Source organism: Populus nigra, chromosome 12 (assembly GCF_951802175.1).
Source record: "Populus nigra chromosome 12, ddPopNigr1.1, whole genome shotgun sequence".
Lineage (NCBI taxonomy): Eukaryota > Viridiplantae > Streptophyta > Magnoliopsida > Malpighiales > Salicaceae > Populus > Populus nigra.
This window is the reverse complement of record NC_084863.1, coordinates 12,833,872-12,850,549: the sequence shown is the minus strand read 5'-3', so window position 1 is coordinate 12,850,549 and position 16,678 is coordinate 12,833,872. Positions and strand designations below refer to the sequence as shown.

The window sequence follows — 16,678 nt, the reverse complement described above, 5'->3', positions numbered from 1 at the left end:
GGCCTCTTTTAAAAGTTTCAAGATGGGTTGACATCAGTCCAAAGACTAGTGTGACCTAGTGTAACCACTCTCAGTCCATGCAAAAAATAATTATGGAAGTCTCAAGGGACCATAGATCGATTAATAGATACCAAAAAAAACCCTAATATATAGACAATTGAATTCGATTGTGTGATATATATCAATGAGCTTCTAACTCAGGTGATAATAATCTCTTGATAGATAACAAAAGATTTACATCTCATGTAAGGAAAGATCAACGTTAATTGTTCATCCTTACTGTATTGGTCAGATTAAAATACCTATCAGCAAGTTTATCTCTCTTTCTTAAGAGTAACAATTAACACTAACCATGTTTATAACCTCATATATAATAATATGATTGTGTTATTGTTAAAATAATAATAACCTAACTCAAATTAATATTATATCTTTGTATCGCCATATGATCAGGCTGTTCATAGACCTAATAGTGGATTAGTTGGGTCAAACATTTGAAGTTAAGAATTAAATGACTCCTTTAATGAAAGACCTGCACTTATCTTTAGTACAGAGTACTTTTTTCTTTTAAGCCCATAAAAATGAAGGGATCCGTTGCATGGACTCCATTAATGCATGGAAGAGACAGCCTTGTCAGGTGTCGAGTGCGTCATGTTTGCAGTTATGATGTTGCAGGTATAAGGTTTGCTGTCTGAAAATTTAAAGCCTCAAAACAATAACCTAAACATATGTAATATTCAAGTTCATGTCACCCAAGAGAGAGAGAGAGAGAGATCTGAGAGAGTATCCCTAAGCGCACACACAATAATTACAACTAGTACTCGTGAAATCTATATATAGAGAAGATGATTTTTTGGACTGTAGCAAAGCTAGCATGGTGTGACCGACAGATCTTTGAGCTTCTGCGATTCTTAAGCTGAGGTGGAATTAATCTGACCACCGCTCCCGCTGCTTACTGGTGGAGTCCGCCTCGCAAGAGCACTTACAGTGACTGCAGGAGGATCTTCCTATATGCACATCACACAAAATATTAACTGGTATAATTCTGTTGAACTAATAATCATGAGTCATGAGTCATATTTAAGAAGAAAAAAAGATTACTAGTGCTACACGAATTTAATTTGGAATGCAAGTTTATCTGTTGGATACGAGGAATTAAGTTATTAATGCCGATTTGATAATTCAGGAACTACTCCATTTGTTTAGCCCAAAACAGATGAGAAAAAAGCTTAATATCACATCGATATATATGTGATCAAGTCACATTTCACAGGTTGGATTCACAAGCTGAGAGAGAGAGAGAGAGAGAGAGAGAGAGAGAGAGAGATTACAGAGTTATCTGTGGGAGGATCAGCTTTTGGGTCGGTTGTTGTTGTTGGAGGATCTTGGGAGCTTTCTTCAGAGGCTTTTTCATCCTCTTGTTTCTCTGAACTGGAAGTTGACGAGCCTTCTTGGGTCTTACTTTGATGATCAACAATAACCAGTCCCAAGAACTGTAGAAGAGCATTATGAGCTTCAACAAAGAAGGAAGAGAGATAGGAACCCATTTTGATACTTCTTCTTCTTCTTCTTCTTCTTTGATCTAACCTCAACAGTCAGCAGCCCTAGTTAAATAGTTCTCTCAATGGTTGTCTGGTGAATGTATTGTATCATGACTATCGTTGACAAAAGTACGAAACTGTCCCCCTTTTTGTCTCCTCTTATTTACGTGTATGCACCCTTTTATGACCAAATCTAATATGAACTAGCCCATTAAATGTAAATTGTAAAAAAGAAAACTAGGAGAGTGGAGGTTTTTTTTTTTGTTTTTTTGGCAATGCTGTTAATCTAGGCAAGTAAATAAATTTTGAAATCTTTTTATCTATTTCTTATTTAGCATGAGTTTTTAATTAAATCATATAAAAACTAACTTAATATAAATTAGTTGATTTAATGGGTTTAAAGGAAAGCTGGATGACCATCAAAAATATTAATCAACTTAAAAAAAATATTGAGACGATAGCACATTTGATAACCTCGCTCACACGAAACTTGGTTCATGAACTTATTAGCTAGGTTTGATTAAAAAAAAATTAAAATATTTTTTACTTAATTATATGATAAAAATTAGATGCTCGCAATTTTAATCATCAAACCTAAAATAGACGTTTATTCAAGACCACGATAACCCTAAATAAAGCAGAGAAAAAAAAACCATTCACGAAGTCTATTTCTCAATCAATTGAACATCAATAGATGAAATAGGAAAAAAAATAAAATAATTTTTTTTATTATTATCAACATTAATTAAAAGATCAAATTGCCTTTAAGATGATAATTAAGCCACTTAAGTCAAGCTTTAAAAGTGAAAAAAAAAAAAAACTTAGACCCAAGTTAAGTGTTGTTTTGCATTTATGGACATTATAGTAACTTAATTTTGCAAAAAATGAATAAAAAAGACAGCAATAACCTCGATCAATTAAAAAATAGTTAATCCATAATAAACGAAGAAGGACGAGTATGAAAGCCATTATATAAAAAACTGGTAAATTTATTGTTTCAACCCATACTAATTGATTCAAGTGATTAATCTTCTAAACTAGGCTTAATATTCAAATTTGCAACACATGAAATTAAAAACCTGGGTTCAATTAAGAATTTTAATTGTCGACCAATTTAATACTAAATGATGAAATTGAAAAAAAATCTCAAATAAAAATACTAACCAAAGCAAGAGGGCAAAAAAAAAAGAATGTAAATCAAATATGAAAGGAGAAAAACAAATGAAGGGGTGAAATTCAAAAAGAAAACAAACTCAAAAATTATCTTAAATTAAAAAAATTAAAAGAATAAAAACTAAATTCGATAAACAAAAAAATTAAAAGATGATACTATTGAAAAAAAAACAAAATTTGAGAAATGAATTAAAATAAAACAAATAGAAATAAAAAAATAAAGGACAAAATCTAAAGAAAAATAAATTGAAGAGCTGATATGAAACATGGAGATCCTAGCGTGGATTTCTAGTAGAAAAGAGAAAAGAAAAAAAAAAGAATCTTAACGACACATTAAGGGCCCGTGCGACTACATACATCATATAGAAAGGAAGAGGAGGCCAAAACAAATTGAAAAACAAGACAAAATAATGTTTTTAATCATCAGAATCAACCACATATGCCTCCGGAAAACAGTGGAGCAACTGACAAATGCAACGTATATGTAAGTAGCTTTTTGCGTTTTTTTAAAAAAAAACTATTGTGAAATTACAAATTAGTCCCTCAAGTAAAGCTTTTGAAATTTTGAATCCAAGGATAATTGATTAATATTGTAGCAAAAAATATGAAATGCCTAAAAAAACCCTAGATAGTTAAATGATTATTTACTTTTAAGTGCACCAAAGTCTTTTTATTGTCTAAAAAATTAATGAAAAGACCTAGACACCTCTTAATAATTCTAAAATAATAAATGAATCAAAGAAAAAGACCATTATACCTATTATTAAAAGTTTTTTTGATGATAAAATCATCAATTTATACTATTGCAATGCACAATAAATAAAGAGATATATTAAGTGTTTTCCGATGTATTTTAGCTTTCTTTTTAATTCTCTTAATGAAAAAGTTGAATGGAAAAGTTTTTAATTTGCATGCATGAGGAACTTCCAACGCAAATTATACAATGCATATCATTCTTAAGACATGACCTAATTAATTAATTACTTGAAACAATGCTCACTAATGGAGTTTTTTCTATTTTTTTACAAATGAGAAGTTCGAATTCAAGTCTTTTAAGAAATGGAGAACATATTGAGTTATTGCTTATTAATTAATAATGAAGAATTGATTTAAATGGAATTACCTTTTAATCATTCAACATTACCATACACCCCTTTAATTTCATCTGATTATTTAACCCATATATGTTGTCTATATGTGTTTGTACGGATATCATCTATCTAATTTTACCTTACAATATCATTATGGTATATATATATTATTCTACAAAACTAGTTTGTGTATATATTAATGAAGCTAGCTGGTATATAGTTTCAGGAACTAGCTAGTCGTCCTTGAGATCTTTGAAATAATTGTTATTAATTGTCTAGGTTCCAGCCACAATGAATAAAAGACCTTAATTAAGGAATTGATTAAGTTAATTATTTTTCACTTGTGTTATTAGAAAGTGTTTTTTTTTTTAAATGAAAAAATTATAAAAAGTTTTTCAGTTTAAAAGAACTGAAAATACAATGACTCAAAAATATTTTTTATATATAAGGATTAATATATTAACAAAGACTTTAAAATATATAATATTATTAGTTATAGAATATTTGAAAGAAAACTTATTATCAGCAAAACTATAATCAATCAGCATGCTACACAAACAGCTTGAATTGTCACTCGTGAGTCGTGAGGGTATCAAAGTAAATAGGTTGAATTGTCATAAGGTAATAAATATTATTAAAGAGACATGACACAGATGAATCTACCCCTTACCTACTCCTGGGAGGAGATGTCAGATGATAATACATCATGCCATGGCCCTTCTCTGTTTGTCTTTTTACACCTACTCCGATCGTATATTAGACTATTAGTATTAAAAATTCTTCTTACTGGGATCGCAGCTCTTTGTCTATGAAGAATCTCACTTAAAAAATCTAATGTTCTCGTCAGAAGTCTGAATACGCTACATTTCTTCTTCCTCTTCTCTGCGTAGGAATCAAAGTTTCGAAGTCGCCCCAAGTTTTGATGACTATAATATTTTGACATTATATCAAACCAGTTGCAGGCTGTTTACTAATTCAAGACCACCATGTCTGTGGTCATTTCTTACGTCAATGGTAGAACAGTTCTTTCAATTCGAGTGTGATTTGTGGAATTCCTCTTCCTTTAGGATCAAGAATTATATTTTAACATTGCATTTAATTAACCATATACTTTGAACAACTGATGCTAAGAATCAAGAGCAACGGCAGAAGGGTGATTAGAAAAATAGATAAAAACTTTACTGTGCAGTGATGTTTTCTTGCGGTGCATGCTAAGGGCATTGTATAACAAAAATAAATCTGAAGAACAATTTCATTCGTACGTAAAAGACATGTACCCTGTATTTAAGTCAGGAGAGAGAGAATGCCGACCTCCTGCAAGGAAGACCAGAGGTACCATGTTACCATGAATGTCAAAGAGTAACCTAATGATTATCTTGGGAATGATGGAGTCGGCAGGTTCAGAAACATTAAAGTTTCTTAGCTCATCGAAGCATTCATACTATACTCAATTGCTGATGAGTTCATTTTTTAATAGAATCCCCACAGAAAGGATCACTTTATAAAGACAATCTGGCAGCTGACGAGTTATATTTTGGCTAAAGGATTCTTATTCTCCAAGGTCACAAAAGGTCAGCTACACAACATTATTCTCCAAGAAAATTACAAGGTCAGCTTACGAGTTATAATTGTATTATAAAAATAGGATTTCATGTATATATAGAAAACAAATTTAATGTCAATGCTCACGAAAGACGAAGTAAATTTAATAACTCAAAATATTTAGTTATTTTTTAATTACTTTATGATCAAATATTGAAAGATGGTTTCCAGCTAGTTTTTTCAACTAAACATACGAGATTATTTGCCCAATATTTGAAAGAAAACTTATTATCAGCAAACTATAATCAATAAACAGCATGCATGGCACGAACAGGTTGACTTGTGAATTGTGAAGGTAAGTTGGATGCGCATAAGGTAAGAAATATTATTAAAGAGACATGACACAGATGAATCTACCCTTACCTACTCCTGAGAAGGGATAGCTAGCAGATAATATAACTTGTTATTCAGGTATTAATTCAACTTACAGCTCTGTCAATGGAGAATCTCACTTACAAAATTATTGTTCTCATTAGAATCTCAATACGCTTAAACTATTGTTATTCCGGTATTAGAAATCTCTTCTTCTTTTATTTTTCAATAGTTTAAGTTATTAGATAAAATTAGTTCTTTAAACTTGAAATTTGTAGAGGGTTTTACTATTTTGTACTTAATTTTTATCAATTAAATGAGGATAATGAGATTCAAACTTGTGACTACTTGGTCATCAAGGTTCTGATATCATATTAAAAAATCATGTCAACTCAATAGCTTAAACTATTAGATAAAACCCAAGATATAATTTATATTATTTTCTAACATTGATTAATGCTTTGCAGGATCTTTTGGTTATTGTTGTTGTTGAGATTTTTTCGTAGATTATCATGTAAAAGTCTTTTGAAAAATTAAGTTCCAAGTCTGTTGGAAAATTTTCATTTAAAGGTATTGGGTTGCAGGTATTGCAAGTTAAGAAAATCTTATTTTATATCTAAATAGTAGGTGTCGTAAACTATTTTTAGGTTACTTTTTAAAATTTATCCTTTTAAAAAAAATAAAAAATAATAATAATAGCAAGAATACTGATATTTTGATAAAAGTAGGTTGAGGAGGTTCCAAATATATAAAAAAAATCAAACTGAAATTTTTTGACAAATTAGGAGCCTAATCGAACCATTTTGTACCAAAAATAAAGAAATAATGTGGATTTTAGGTCAAATTAAATGATTTTTGGATGAATTTACATAAAAATTAAGCTCAATGATATAATTAGTTTTTAATAGGTCAATTTAATTTAATCATTGGCCAGATTAAAAATTTTATTACGCTTAAGAATTAATTTTGATCCAATTAAAGAATTTAATTAGAAGTCATGATTTAATTATACTTTAAATGAATATAACTTTATAATTATACTCAAACCCTCTTTTCAACACATCATTTCAGAAGACCGACCCATCATTGCTCATTGCCATGCATGCCCTATAATAGTAGGTCTGATATTGAGTAATTCTAATGCGTGAATCATTCAATTTGTTTCCAAGTAGAAAACATTGATGAATTAATTTGCAGATATTGTAGTGTGAAAATTTAAAGGTATTGGCATCGTGTCGGGTTTCATGTAATTCAATTTGGTTTGGTATTGCATCTAATTTTTAAGTTTGTTAAAAAAAAACTTACAAAAGACTAAGCTCAATAAAAAATTGTTAAAGCTCAATATCCAAAAAATTATCAGAAATAATACAACTCATTCACTTTTAATATAAAAATAAAAATTGCAAGAAGTTTTTGTATCTAAAATATTATTTGGAATGATACAGTGGTCAAAAATTCAAAGTTCGTTCTAAAAGAAACCTCAACAGTAATTAGAGTTATTCCAACTTATGTCTCATGGTACAAGAATTATGGGCATCCAAAATATAAAAGATAAAAGATAAAAAAAATAAAAATCATTAAATCTTTTTGGATTTCTAGTTATGGTTCTTTAGACCAAGTTCTTGACTTATAAAATTAAGGTTTGTTCATCATAGCAATCCTGTTATAATAGATTAATAGGATTTAAAATATCATCAGACCATAACAACCACAAATAAAAATGATGTATCTTATCTTAGATAAGGCATATCAGAAGTACTAATATATTTTCTTTAACCAACCAATTTTTTTTTCTAGAATCTCTAAAGATCAATTAGGGTTTTTAGTAATCATAATATTATGAAGCAACTCCTTATTCAACCAAAGACCTCTTAACTCGTCTAGAAAGGATTGTCTTGATGTCAAGTTTTAATGAGGGGTATGACAATTATAATTATATTACAAAACATGATAAAAGAAAACCTTAATTCATACTTCATTTTTATCACTTTCTAATCCCTTTACTTTAAAAAAAAAAAAACACTCATCAAAAAATAACAAGGAAAGATGAAATATTTTGTCAATGGAGTCTGGTGATGCTTCATTTATAACTAATATAGACAACACGAAGCAGGGAGTTTCAAAAAGTTTCATTGGAAGTCAAAATTATTATAAAAGAAGGACGAACAACCTCCAAGAGTACTATTTTTCCTGTGTATTATTTTCATTTTAATTATTATATTTTGTTTCTAAACTTGATCACTTGCAAAATATGAAACAAAGGATTTATCCTCTTTCGTTCTCTAGCCTCCAGTCAGAAAACACATGCACAAAAACAAATTAAACAAGAGAAAAAGCTAGTCACCTTTTTTCCTCAAGGGGCCAGTCTTCGAAGTTCTGATTGCTGGGTTTTTTACCATTAGGTTTTTGAAGTGAAGATCCATCCTTTTTATTATTATTATTATTATTATCATTATTATTGTTAGGGCATATTGCCCCCACAAATTTAAAAGAACAGAAGATCCAAGTACAGTCCCTTGTAGGCCGACACCCTCTTCATAACCCTACTTCTTTTGTGTCTTCTTCCAGCTTAACAAAATAAAAAATTAGAAATATAACTGGAGTACTTCAATTCAAGAAATTTTAAAATGATTAAAAATTTATATAATTATTAACTTTAAAATTTATAAAATTGTTTGGATATATATATATATATATATATATAAATTGATTTGAAAATCCGTATTAATAATAATAAAAAATAACAAGGAACACAAAGGTTGTTCTGTTCTATCAATAGACGTACTCCGTTATAGAAGGGGCCCGTTTCTTAAAAAAAGATAAAAATTATACCCCTTCAAACGGAAAAGAAGACGCTTTGTTTTTTATTTAAATAAAACACACACACGGGCACACATCGCTATTATACCAAAGATACAATCTCTCATGCCTTTATCACGCCCTTCGGACCGAATATTTGACATGTCCAAACCAAAACATTATGCAAAAGTGTAAATCTATCCCCCAATTATTAAGGCACCGAATGTTTGGTCCCTCGACAAAAAATTTCATCAATCGAGTCTGTGGACGAACATAGACGCATCCCGCTTCATAGCTGTTTGGAGTACAAAATCATACCTTTTCTTTTCCGACAATACTTATGTTTGGATTTATGTTTATTGATCATGCGCATGTGTTGGTGTTGGTGTTGATGAATTTGTTCATTAATGTATAATAATCTCTCTCTGATTAGGTGAAAGGGGTGCAATTTTACAGTTGCTCTGAACCCTTGCATGATTAATGTTGCTTGCTTTGAAAATCTTGTTTACTCTTAAATTAAATTTCCGAGGGCCAATTTACTTGATCAAAGGTTTTGCAATCTAATTAAGGTTAAGGTATTGAAATTTATGATGGGGATAAAACCATTGAGGTTGATGGGCTAACAAATCAAGTAATTATGATGACTGATGCAAAGGTAATTAGAAATTAGTAGAATTATATGTCCTTAAAACCTAATTAAGGACCAAAGCCTTACCACTTTAATAGCACAAGGACAAATTTATACCTTACCCCAAGAAAATGTATTGACAGAAAAACGGTGTTTTTGGGGGTCACGTCACTGTCCACGATATAGCGCGAATGCTGTTTTTGACTGCGTTCGGGCAACGGGTACCTTCAGCTCCCTGTCCGGGCAACGCTACATCTCTCTCCTCTTAAGAGGAAACCATTAAAAAAAGAGAAGAAAAAAAGGTGTAATGAATAAACATAGATAAGCGCACACTTTCACTCATTAAGCTGAAAAGGAGAGCTTCCTTTTTTTATATTTCCTTTCATTTTTAGTTACCATTATTACGAAAAAGAAAGTGAAGTGGTAGTGAACCGAAAATGCTTTGAAATTTTTCGACTTGGTAATTGTTGTTGTGTTTTTTGTGGTGGGTTTTGTGGTCTTGTCATAAAGTTGTGACCTTTTTGAAGTGAGGTATAATGGGGCGTGAGAGATCAGGTTAGTTTTTAGAGGGAGAAAAATGGTGGGGTTGTTAGTGTTTTTGTTGTTGTCACGGAGATGAAAGAGAAAATGGAATGTTAGGGGTTTTGAGGGTCTTATTTTTTAATTTTTGATTGCCTATGTAATGGTGAGTTGGGTTTTGGTTTGTTGTTGTTTGGATCTGAGGAGCTTGAGAGATTAAATTCAAGAGCTTTGGTGGGTTATGGAGAGGAAAGTTGGGGACTTTCTTTTTCTGTGGTTGTTGATCTTGGCGTTGCTGCTGCATCCAGTATGGCTGGTTTTGGGTAATATGGAAGGTGTGTTGTTTCTGCGCGCATTTACTGGTTTTTTGGTACTGTAGTTTTGTAGGTTTTTTCTTTTTTGGAAAATTTGAGTTTGATCCCGGTTTTTTTTTTGCTATATTTGCTGATTTGTGAAAATGGGTTTTTGTTTTTGCTTTCATTAATTGTTTGGTGAGTGAAGGATGAGTTTCTGTGGTCGAGTAAAGTACTTTGATAATGGGTACTGGTGATCTCATTGAATTCTTCAATTTATTGCTTTTGATGGTGAATTTGAATGTGTGATGAAATTTGAGGTAAAGGTTGTTGATCTTTTAGCTCAAGAGTTAAAGATTCTATGTTAGTTTTTACTGTTCATTACTTTTTAGAATTAAGATGATAGTTGAAATGGCTTTATGTGTACCTGAGAATTTGCCTATTGAGACATTGCCTTTTTGTTCTCCACTTTAAAATTTATATATCTAGAGGGATTTATCAAATGCTTTAAGAATCTGTACTCGCTTTGAGATACATTTTGTTGTGGATGTATATCCTTCCATATACATTAGATAATGAATGGATGGTTACTGTGAGATGATTCCTGTCTTGCACATTTGGTGCATTTCTGCCTTAAACCCTGCGCTTTCTTCTTCTTTTTTGAGAAAAAAATCTCTTTTTTCTTCTTCTTTCATGTTTATAGATGAAATGCCCTGAAGCAAGGGTCAGCCTCATTGTCCCTATACCTCATTGACTTATCTCTGTATATAGTGTGCCTTAACTAGTGTATTGTTATCAGTTGTCAACCCCTAACTTAACTGGTTTGCTTGCTTGAAAACAGGTGATGCTTTGCATAGCCTGAGGAGCAATTTGAATGATCCAAACAATGTCCTGCAGAGTTGGGATCCTACCCTTGTCAACCCATGCACGTGGTTTCATGTCACCTGTAACAATGATAATAGTGTTATAAGAGTGTAAGCTTCTTGCCCTTTTGGTGTTCCTCAAGAACAAGCTTATGATGTAACTTGTTACAAACGTATTAGCTTACTTAAGCATTCCTGAGGAATACAGGCTGTGATATTTCTTCTTAATTGCACAGTGATCTTGGAAATGCTGCTTTATCTGGTCAGCTTGTTCCACAGCTTGGCCTGCTTAAGAACTTGCAATACTTGTAAGTCCTGCTCTCTGATTTTGAATACATTTGTGCACTGCACCAGTTCTCTTGCTCTTGTAAAGGGGATTTTGAAGTGCAATATTACAGATCCAGTTGCATTTGGAGACACAAATAAATGTTCTCAAGCATTCATTTCTTTGTCAAATGAATAATGTTGATTCCCCAGAAATATATTTTTCTGAAATCATCAAAAAGTTTATTTCTTCTTTCTGGAAAAATATGATTTTGGAATTAGTGCATATACATTTAAGTGTAGATGTATTTCCATGTTGAACAGTTTAGCAATTCTTTTCCGAGTTAAAAAAAGATTCTTGAATGACATTAGTAGCAAGTGCTTCATTTGCTCTCGAAGATATTGTGTTATTATATCCTCACTGGGGTAGAAAAGGATCTAGTTCATGTCAGACGTATGGGTTGGATGAAAGTTCATAGGTCAATTGGAAAGGGTTGACGGCATTCTTTGCCGGGGCTAGTTCTCCTAAAGAGGTTGCATTATAAGGATGGGAGATGTGATGACAAAAAAAAAAGAGCAGCATGAGATATTGCTCTCAATACTCTTCCAAGTGGGCAATGATTTTGGAAATATTATCTAGATTGTTTATATGGGTAGATATTTTTCTCACTTCCAAGCATGCAGATGATGGTGCTCTCTTGACAGACTGTTGCAACCAAAGATTTTTCACTAAAACTATGGAGCCCATGAGACAGAACAATGAACTGTGAAAGAATTGGATATTTCCAATTATGTTAGCATTTCCAGTGGTCTAACTAAATCTAACGCACATGTAGTCAGCTGTCTGGTTGAGTGAAACTTGTATTTCCTATTGCAAGTCAGCAGAAAGTAAGAAATGTTTTATGTTCTGAGCCCCTGTTCTGTGTATTGGATGACCCATCACTTAATTATAACTCCATTCACAATGAGTGAAATGCTATCTTGTTATAAAGAAGAAAAAAAGAAGGCATTTCATGGGTATTGTTCCACTGAAGTGGTATCCTGGGAGGAAGAATTTGGAGACTATCTTAGCATTTTGCTGGAAGCGCTTGTTCCCAAGACTCAAGCCCTGTTTCTCCATGGCTACAATCCCAAAAATCTTAGCATTGTACCTAGCTAGGGCCCCTTGAGATTTTCACGGAACAATCTTACATGTACTGATGCTCATCTTTGAGCATAGGAAAGTCTCAATAGTATGTGCTAAGGTCTCAGGAAAAGGATTTAATGCTTTTCTGGCATGAAACTGTGTGCTTTTAGCTTTGGTCAGTGAGATTGAATGTGGCCAAATGTATTCCACGACTGAAAATTTGTTTAGAAGATGTATCAAAAACTTGTGGCACTGTTTCTGCTGCTTGATCTAGCAGAACAAGATTAAATGGCTACATTGTGATATTCATCCTAGATCTTGCATTAGCTCCATGCCTCGATGTTATAGTTGGGTGTATGTAAATTAGATAGTGTAATATAACATCATCTCATGTGGATCAAGACATGGAGAATTGTTTGGTAAAAGGCGCAAAATAGCTATTTGGAAACTGTTTCGAGCAAATTTAGCAATGATGTATTTTGTCTTGAACAGATGAAAAAGGATATCCTGCTTGATCTAGTTATGGAAAATGACCCGTAGCAGTTTGTTAAATCTTGTTTCATGAATCTGTTGTCGATGCATCTTTCCTTATCTTTAATTTTTCCTTTCATGATTCACCAAGCCAAATTGTTTGCTACAGGGAACTCTACAGTAATAACATAAGCGGACCAATTCCTAGTGATCTTGGAAATTTGACTACCCTGGTGAGCTTGGATCTTTACTTGAATAGTTTTACTGGTCCCATTCCAGACACTTTGGGCAAGCTGTCAAAATTGCGATTCCTGTAAGTATGCTCCTATAATAGACAGTCTCAATGTTTATTGTGTAGTTTCCAAATTGTCATTATATACTATCTATTCTTTATTCCTATCCATTACTAGTCATGCTTTTTGTTATGTGTACATTGTTGTAGGATGACTAATGTTTGATTGAATGGTCATTTGAGCTATTACACTGCAAAAGAAAACAAAATGAAGTTATTAGTTGGCTCTTGGTTCTATTGAACTGCCAGAATCTCTGAGCTGTAGCCATATCTAAGGAGTCATCAAATGAAAAATTGCAGTTGCTTCATGTTAGACATGCACACAAGTGCTGTTAACCTGCATCTGCACTTGCATGCCCAATCAATCGTGCAAATTCATTATTTCACATGGCTTTTATATCCTTGACCTTAATAGACTTTTATGGTATATGTTTATGATGCTAATGTGAGTTGCTTCTCTTGATTGATTTTAGATCTTGTTTATTTATTTATTTTGGCGTGTTTGGTGCAAGGATAGTCGGCTTAATAACAATAGTTTGACGGGGCCAATTCCAATGTCATTGACTAATATCTCAGCTCTTCAAGTACTGTGAGTGCCAAGTTATTTTCTACCTGTCATGAAGAATTATCTCTTGCTCTTTCAAAGTAATCATTTGCGATACAAGACTAAGATTTTTACTTATTTTTTTCATTTCGAAATGCAGGGATCTTTCAAACAACCGCCTCTCTGGAGTGGTTCCAGATAATGGTTCCTTTTCACTATTCACTCCCATAAGGTTTGATTATCATCAGAGCATTACCTGTCTATAATACACTGGTTTTGAAATCTCTTCTGAAAAGCTTCGTTTTCCCTTTCAGTTTTGCTAACAACTTGGATCTGTGTGGACCAGTTACTGGTCATCCCTGCCCGGGGTCTCCTCCATTTTCTCCCCCTCCTCCATTTGTCCCACCACCTCCAATTTCTTCACCAGGTAATCTGCTGTTTGTTTTTAGTTTGAACTTAAAAAGTGTAGTGCATGCTCTCCCATTGTAGTTTTTTCTTAACCCTTCAGCGTGGTTGGTCATCATTTTTGGCATGTGAACTGGACCTGGGATTTTTATGCTCAAAGTTCATTGTTCTAGCATTGCATGGTCAATGTGAGCTGTTGCGTGGTCCAAGTTATGCATACTGCTAAAAATACTCCTGAATTTTGTGTCTGCATAGTCTGTATCAATATGAAGGTTTTTTTATTTTTCCTGTTCATTTCTCGTGTTGTACACAGTGGCCAGAATATTTAATACTTGATATAACATTACTTACACAAAAATATAATGCTACACATTTTAACTTGTAGGTTTTAAATTAATTGAAATTGATTTAATTGTGGTTATAAAACCCATTTGATTAATGCAGTGATATTTTAAGAAATTTATAATCTGATATGGATATTGTTGTCTAAAACATGTTGTACACTGCCAATTCCATCACCTAAAGAAACCATAATTTTTTATCTCTTGTTTTTCACTTTCCTTGATTTAGTTTTCTTTTTGTGGGCAAGTCTGTAATGGAAAACCAGTTGGAAGCTTCATCTCTTTTGTCTGCAAAGGCATCAAGGTGTCACCTGCCATAGGCAGAACTACCATTTCTTAATGTTATTGTTAATAATCAGTGAAAATGAAATGTATTGTCTGACTTGATTAACTTTTGATCGATATTCAGTTTACAAGTGAATAGTTTGTCTAGAATTTGATATCCTGTGCTAATTTTGGGCTTTTTTATGCATGTAACTTCAGGAGGGTATAGTGCCACTGGAGCAATTGCTGGAGGAGTTGCAGCTGGTGCAGCCTTACTGTTTGCTGCCCCAGCATTGGCATTTGCTTGGTGGCGTCGGAGGAAACCTCAAGAATTCTTCTTTGATGTGCCTGGTTAGTGTATTAACTGAAAACAGATTTTAGACTTGTAGGATGGTTTGATTAAGTATGTTTATATTCCTTTGCAGCTGAAGAGGATCCTGAAGTTCATCTAGGACAGCTTAAAAGGTTTTCTCTGCGAGAATTACAAGTTGCAACGGATACCTTTAGCAACAAAAATATTCTGGGTAGAGGAGGGTTTGGTAAGGTTTACAAAGGACGTCTAGCAGATGGCTCACTGGTGGCTGTAAAAAGACTTAAAGAAGAGCGTACACCTGGAGGGGAGCTACAGTTTCAAACAGAAGTAGAGATGATAAGCATGGCTGTGCATCGGAATCTCCTCCGGTTACGTGGCTTTTGCATGACACCAACTGAAAGACTGCTTGTTTATCCCTACATGGCTAATGGAAGTGTTGCATCATGTTTGAGGGGTAAAGCTTGCTATCATTGACATTTATCTTTGATATTTTAACTGCCTTGGCACAATTTGTTTTGATAATCAGATAGGTTGATCGGTCTTTGTGCCTGTTGATACTACCTTTTGTGCCCACCATTATAGCGTTGTCTTAACCATTCAATGGATGTATGTTGTCTTAACCATTCCATGGATGTATGTTTGTAGAACGCCCACCTTCACAGCCTCCTCTAGATTGGCCAACGCGAAAGCGAATTGCATTGGGATCTGCAAGGGGTTTATCTTATTTGCATGATCATTGTGACCCAAAGATTATTCATCGGGATGTTAAAGCTGCAAATATTTTGTTGGACGAGGAATTCGAGGCTGTAGTCGGGGATTTTGGGCTGGCAAAATTGATGGACTACAAGGATACTCATGTCACCACTGCTGTCCGTGGTACAATAGGACACATTGCTCCAGAGTACCTATCTACTGGTAAATCATCTGAGAAAACTGATGTTTTTGGGTATGGAATCATGCTTCTGGAGCTAATTACTGGACAGAGGGCTTTTGACCTTGCCCGGCTGGCAAATGATGACGATGTCATGTTACTTGATTGGGTATGCACATTTCACTGTGCTCTTATTTTATTTATGTTTTTGTCGAGGTATTGTGTAGTTGTCTGTTCATGTACCTTATGCACTTGATACTGTCTCAGGTAAAAGGACTTCTCAAGGAGAAAAGGCTAGAAATGCTAGTCGATCCTGATCTCCAAAACAAATATGTGGAAGCTGAGGTGGAGCAACTAATCCAGGTTGCCCTGCTCTGCACCCAGGGCTCCCCAATGGAGCGGCCTAAGATGTCGGATGTGGTGAGAATGCTTGAAGGTGATGGTTTGGCAGAGAGATGGGATGAGTGGCAAAAGGTTGAAGTTCTACGTCAGGAGGTGGAATTAGCTCCTCATCCTAATTCTGACTGGATTGTTGACTCCACAGAAAATCTACATGCAGTCGAATTATCTGGTCCGAGGTGACCCTGGCACAGTTACAAGAGAGAATACTTCCCCTTTTTTTTTTTTTCTTATGATTTGATGAATGTATCCTGATTAAGCTCGTGTAAGTCCAGTATGCATTATTCTATTCATTACCTTTTGTGCATACAAGTCGCTTTGTTGAACTGCAATTTGTCATCTGCCGACATTTGGAATCAATGACATTTAGATGCAGCCTATGCAGTTCAATCTTGTCTACTGCCTGCAAGTTCATGCCATGGTAGACCTGAGTAGCGAGTTTTTCAAATTATTCATTGTTGATGAGGAAATCGATTCCATGGATTATCTTTTTAAGCTGAATCCATGCGTCATTCACTGATTTGAACACTGGTGTAAAGATTCACATATGCTTTCCAAGGTTTATTG

At 33.5% G+C, this 16,678-nt stretch overlaps 2 protein-coding genes across 2 annotated transcripts; one reads left to right on the top strand and one right to left on the bottom strand.

Moving 5' to 3' along the window:
- Nucleotides 1-698: 698 nt before the first annotated feature.
- On the bottom strand, nucleotides 699-1,617 carry LOC133668981 (uncharacterized). The gene is made up of 2 exons (XM_062088997.1): nucleotides 1,332-1,617; nucleotides 699-1,007 (listed from the first exon to the last, which is right to left on the bottom strand). Exons 1-2 carry the CDS (start codon nucleotides 1,545-1,547, stop codon nucleotides 912-914), a joined length of 312 nt encoding a protein of 103 aa, XP_061944981.1. The 5' UTR covers nucleotides 1,548-1,617; the 3' UTR covers nucleotides 699-911.
- A 7,825-nt stretch (nucleotides 1,618-9,442) lies between these two features.
- Nucleotides 9,443-16,504, top strand: LOC133670155 (somatic embryogenesis receptor kinase 2). Its single transcript, XM_062090649.1, has 11 exons — nucleotides 9,443-10,000; nucleotides 10,800-10,932; nucleotides 11,058-11,129; nucleotides 12,852-12,995; nucleotides 13,492-13,563; nucleotides 13,679-13,750; nucleotides 13,833-13,945; nucleotides 14,748-14,879; nucleotides 14,954-15,295; nucleotides 15,487-15,881; nucleotides 15,980-16,504. The coding sequence occupies exons 1-11, from the start codon at nucleotides 9,907-9,909 to the stop codon at nucleotides 16,292-16,294; spliced, it is 1,884 nt and encodes a 627-aa protein (XP_061946633.1). The 5' UTR covers nucleotides 9,443-9,906; the 3' UTR covers nucleotides 16,295-16,504.
- Nucleotides 16,505-16,678: the final 174 nt, after the last annotated feature.

What these genes read in the sequence shown, in the direction of transcription:
- LOC133668981 (XM_062088997.1), bottom strand. Translation starts at nt 1,547, where the DNA reads ATGGGTTCCTATCTCTCTTCCTTCTTTGTTGAAGCTCATAATGCTCTT. An exon ending in ATCCTCCCACAGATAACTCT is followed by an intron (nt 1,008 to 1,331) that starts GTAATCTCTCTC and finishes ATGTGCATATAG; the next exon opens with GAAGATCCTCCTGCAGTCAC.
- LOC133670155 (XM_062090649.1), top strand. Translation starts at nt 9,907, where the DNA reads ATGGAGAGGAAAGTTGGGGACTTTCTTTTTCTGTGGTTGTTGATCTTG. An exon ending in GGTTTTGGGTAATATGGAAG is followed by an intron (nt 10,001 to 10,799) that starts GTGTGTTGTTTC and finishes GCTTGAAAACAG; the next exon opens with GTGATGCTTTGCATAGCCTG. An exon ending in CTGTCAAAATTGCGATTCCT is followed by an intron (nt 12,996 to 13,491) that starts GTAAGTATGCTC and finishes GTGCAAGGATAG; the next exon opens with TCGGCTTAATAACAATAGTT.